The 4,931-nt window shown below is 37.8% G+C and overlaps 1 protein-coding gene across 1 annotated transcript in view; it reads left to right on the forward strand.

Annotated features, from left to right (window-relative positions):
* LOC101864077 overlaps positions 1-4,931 on the forward strand; it is a gene marked incomplete in the record, with an annotated part of 69,882 nt that overhangs the window by 53,559 nt on the left and 11,392 nt on the right. The window contains 1 exon segment of the mRNA XM_013085087.2: positions 1,159-1,359. Within this exon segment, the coding sequence (XP_012940541.1) occupies positions 1,159-1,359 (201 nt within the window).

The following is a 4,931-nucleotide window of genomic DNA, read 5'->3' on the forward strand; positions in this document are numbered from 1 at the left end:
CACACACACACACACACACACACACACACCACTCCCAAACAAAAAAGTTTATAACTATTGAACCGCTTTTAGAAGAGTAACAAAGCTTACCTCTTGTACTTTTCAAGCCTTATCAGTATCGAGTTTCTGCGATTTTCGAAATATTTTTTTAAAAATTGTTATTAATCCCCCATGAGGAATCCTGTGTACAATGGCTGGTTCGAAGAATGCATCAATTAATACCTATTATAACGGTTGCAGCAACAGCATGTTATAATATACAATACTCTGACAATGACACTAATACACTGTTTGCCCGCCGCCACAGTGCAAAATATACGCTTGTTGGGTTGGGGGGGGGGGGTTGTTAGTTTTATTATTTGTTTGTTTGTTTGTTGTGTGTTTGCTGTGGGTTTTTTCGCCACGTCTAGCTTATCCTGTTCAAGGAGGTACCTGCAAAGACTATGACCCTAAGAAGAGCTGTGTCGTCGACATCGTTCTGTAAATTGCATTTGAAGACTACAGGGGGGAAAACGACGTTAGTCACAAACTGAAAATCGTGATGGTACCAATTTTGACCGCTTGTTGACTCTTAGCTGTATTTCTGTTCAACCGTTAATTGATTATTGTACAAAGATGAAGTTATGAGTACAAAAGCTTTTAAAATTGGCACCCTCACAAAATACCAGTTTGTGACGACGGTCGTTTTTCCCGTGTGCTCTTCATTTGTTAGCTGGAACCCGCTAAATACTGGCTATCAAAATAAAGGAAATTGGGTTTTATATTACAGGGAAAAGGCAAAACCTTAAAATTGCTCTCCTATGACGGAAGTTCCTCTTTTGTACTTTGATTTGTCTAAGGTTTTATAGTTTGATTGCTTCGGGCCTCCAGGAGCAAACTTTTCACCTTTTGTATAAGGGATGTGGGTTAAGGAACCATTGCAAGATAGGATACATGTTCTATTTTGTTAAAGTAAACAGTGTTTAGAAGAAAAAAAACCCATCTGTTCTTGCTGTTGCTGTTGTTGCCATTCTTGATGATGATGTTGTTGTTGTTGTTGTTGATGATGATGATGATGATGATGATGATGATGATGATGATGATGATGATGATGTTTTTACAGTTGCTGTTGTTGCATACTGTTCTTGTTCTTATCACCATTTGTCTTACCCTTTTCAGATACAAGTTCGAGAACCAGGATAGCTCAGTCCGCGAGCTGTTCGGTCCCTGGGCATACCGAACAAGAGGCTCCTACTTTGCCATGGACACGGCCGGTCTTCGCGACAGTTACCTGGCCACTGATTGGTTCATGCGTGCCAAAGCGCGGTTCTCCACGAACTTCTCGGGGCTCAAGAAATACAAATCTAGGACGTTCGTCAGGTGAAAAAGTTAAATATGTGTTTATGTAACGTCAAATTTGTATGTTTTAAATAAATAAATGAATTTTTAAAAATAATTCATTCATTCATTCATTTAAAAGAAATAAATAAATAGATTTTTTGTAATGTAAAAATTTTTAAAATTATATTGAAAAAAATAATGAAAAAGAAAGAAAAAAAAGGGGAGGGAGAAAAAAAACTGTACGAGTGATTTTAATGACTGTGAATGTTTTAGGCCACTGTCGACACATTGCCTTCGTTTGTCGTGTCGTGTCGTGGTTAGGGGCTTTGCTTCCCCAATTAGAAGTCCCGAGTTCGATTCCCGAGCGAGTGGGGAGAATTGTAGCCCAATATATATGTCTTCCTTCTGGGATGTTGCTTCCCTTTTACCTCTAAAGCTATTTAACTTGTTTGACGTCCATATCTGAAAGTACAGAGTTAAATAGGTGTAGAGTTTTGAAACCTTCCCTGACAAAATATGTTCAATAACACCGTGCGTAGTGTTCAAAAGAACTAACATACACCATCGAGGTATAAATTTAGATCACTTAGAAAGCGGGTTTCGATCCTGCCTCTCAATGCCAACACGGTCTGGGAGTGATGCAACGTCCCAGCAGAAAGACCAATACACTCGATAAAAATTCGTCTTTTCTAATTATAACCAGATACATCTCTTGTTTGTGGGCAGTGAGTTTATTTGTTATTTTTAAAAAAAGTAGGTGCGTCTCTAGTCGGTGGGCAGTGGGTTTGGTTTTTTAGAAAATACTGATAATGAATATAATAATAATAATAATAATAATAATAATAATAATAATAATAATAATAATAACAACAACAACAACAACAACAACAACAACAACAACAACAACAACAACAACAATAATAATAATAATAATAATAATAATAATAATAATAATTATAAACGCTTCAAAATAAACGTTGTAACGTTTAGCTAACGGAGGAAAGTCTGCTATCAGCACTGTATTGTACGTGGTTTCAGCCAATTCCAGCTTTACAAGGTGACTGGAAGAGTTCAAATCCGCTAGCAGTGATTGGCAGGTAGAAGGTGACTAAAACGTTTTAGTGCTATACCCTGCCCGGCATGCACTGGGCAAAACATAGAACAAGTCAGAAGTACATAATGTACTACATTTGATTAACATTACCACACGGGAATCGAACTCATGCCCTTTGTGCGCCACGTGGAAGACCTTAACTAATACACCACGAACCTCGATGGGAGAAAGTAAGATCATAATTTGAAACACGCCAGCTATACTCAAAAAGGTGGTTAAGAAGTTCTACAACAACTGCCTGTTTTATTATGAACAACACTGTGTCTTCCTATGTACTAGGTTCAAAATGTCTGTATTCAACTGTAACATTCTACGACCTTTTTTATACTATGTTTAGAAAGAGGAAATGTATCCCAAAGTTGTATTCCTATTTTGCTTTGTGTTGTTTCTTTAAAGATTCATTTTCCTTATAACCTTTTCTATAACCTATTACTGTTTTCCACGCGGTTTGGAAATCTGCGTGTTTATAACAATGACTGCGTTGGGAGGTTTGTTAAATTACCCTTACTCCGTTTCAAATGTGATTATCCATGATGAAGCTGCTTCAATTTAAACAAAATGAAAATAGTTCTGGAATAAGCTGGAAACATTGGTTCCAATGAGTTCATGTTTAGAATTTCATCCGTGCCGTTGCAAAAAAACAAAACAAAACAAAAAGAAACTTCGTTTGAAACTTCGTTTTTATATTGATTATTCTGACGCAATTGAATAACGTGATACGTTCTGTTTTTCTGTTTTGTTTAAGAAATAGAATTAGTATATATGTAAGACTACCCAGGTGAGGATCAATCCAAGGTCCTCGAAAGTAGAACAGAAGCTTGTTTGAGCTAAAAATTACAATTCATAGATTATGGGGGGTACGGGGCTCTCGTTACCTGGAGGTTAAGGTGTTCGCCCTTTCATTCAAAGGTCCCGGGTTAGAATCCGGGAGGCGACGGAAAAATGTTCTTCTCTAAAATGTTCTCCTTTCACCTTCTTTCCTGCTCTCTAACAATGTTCTGTCGTCTCCTTCTTCTGCCCCCACCCCCTCAACTCATTTCCCCCTTTCCTCTGGGCTCCTGACGCTTTCTGCAGCCTTTCTACTGTTTCTCCTTGGCCCCTTCTTACTGCTGTCTTTCAGCCACACCCCTGGTCTTCTGGTAGGAAAGATCTACACCTAATCTTCTCGGACAAGAGCGAAAAATCTTGAAGGTCCCGTGTACAAGTTGTGCACATTAAAGATCCTTTGGTTGTCTAAAATCGATAAGAGTAGACTTCAGCCGCCACCCGGACAAAATCTAAAATTTCCTACCAACTGAAAATATTTAATGTGTCCCGCGCGCTCATATGACCTTATGCAGGTGCCATCTCCGTAAAACACTTACAAAAACAAACAATAGATTGTGCTTTTCTTTGTCATCAAGGAAATCTGTTCACAAAAGAAAAATTGGGATTAAAAGATATAAGTTGATGTGAAAAGGGTGTCTTCGACATTATAATATATATGTATATTTATATATATATATAATATGTTTCCTAGTTGGAAAACAATAATAGCATGTAAGTTCTCAACCCATCTTAACACAGATTGAAGTCTGACATGAAACACACAACACCCTCTCTCTCTCTCTCTCTCTCTCTCTCTCTCTCTCTCTCTCTCTCTCTCTCTCTCTCTCTCTCTCTCTCTCTCTCTCTCTCTCTCTCTCCCTCATTTTCTTTTCTCTATCTTTTTTCTGCTATCTTGCGTTTTTTTTTTAATAAGCTGTTGTAACTGTTAGTTTTACTGAAATATTTTCTAACCATTTTTGCCCTTATCACTCAGAAGCAGTACAGGCTAGTGGAGCCCCCAGCCTCGCGTTCAAGGCGTTGTTTTTCTGGTACCGTGCTGCTGCTGCAATCGCCAGGTGTGGGACTGATAAGCTTTTCATAACCACGGCTGGAATGTTTGTGGGAATCCTTATGCTTTTCTCAAATAATACAATGTAGTTGCCATGACAGTTTCGTTCACGCATTTGATAAGTGGTAAACCAAACGTTCTTTTTTTGTGCAATGTTTAAACAGATTCATTTGGTAGAGATTGTATACAATGAAATATTTGAGAAAAAGTAAAAATTAAAGTTGTTCCCGCATCCGATCCGGACATTGGGGATTGCCTTGTTAGTGAGACAAGTACAGATGGTAATTTTTTAAAAAGAGGTTTAACTCATCAAGTACACGCTGTTTTTAGAGCAGTTAAAAAAAAAAAAGAAATATGAATATATATTTTGAAGGTGCAAGATTATTCGTAAAGACTGTCAGCTGTATGTTTTTGGGGGTTTTCTTTGTCTGAAACTCATAAAGGCTGGCAACAATATATGCATACTAAAGAACATACATGTTTGAATTTCTGATTTGTCTAAGATCGTTCGAAGTGTTGAGCAACGTTGCCTTTGGTCAGCTGAGTGTGAGACATAATATGGGAGGCCCTGTGGTGAAAGCAGGCGCTCGTCAAACTAATAAAATCGAAGAAACAGGCATT

The sequence above is a fragment of the Aplysia californica genome, unplaced genomic scaffold (assembly GCF_000002075.1).
Source record: "Aplysia californica isolate F4 #8 unplaced genomic scaffold, AplCal3.0 scaffold00343, whole genome shotgun sequence".
NCBI lineage: Eukaryota > Metazoa > Mollusca > Gastropoda > Aplysiida > Aplysiidae > Aplysia > Aplysia californica.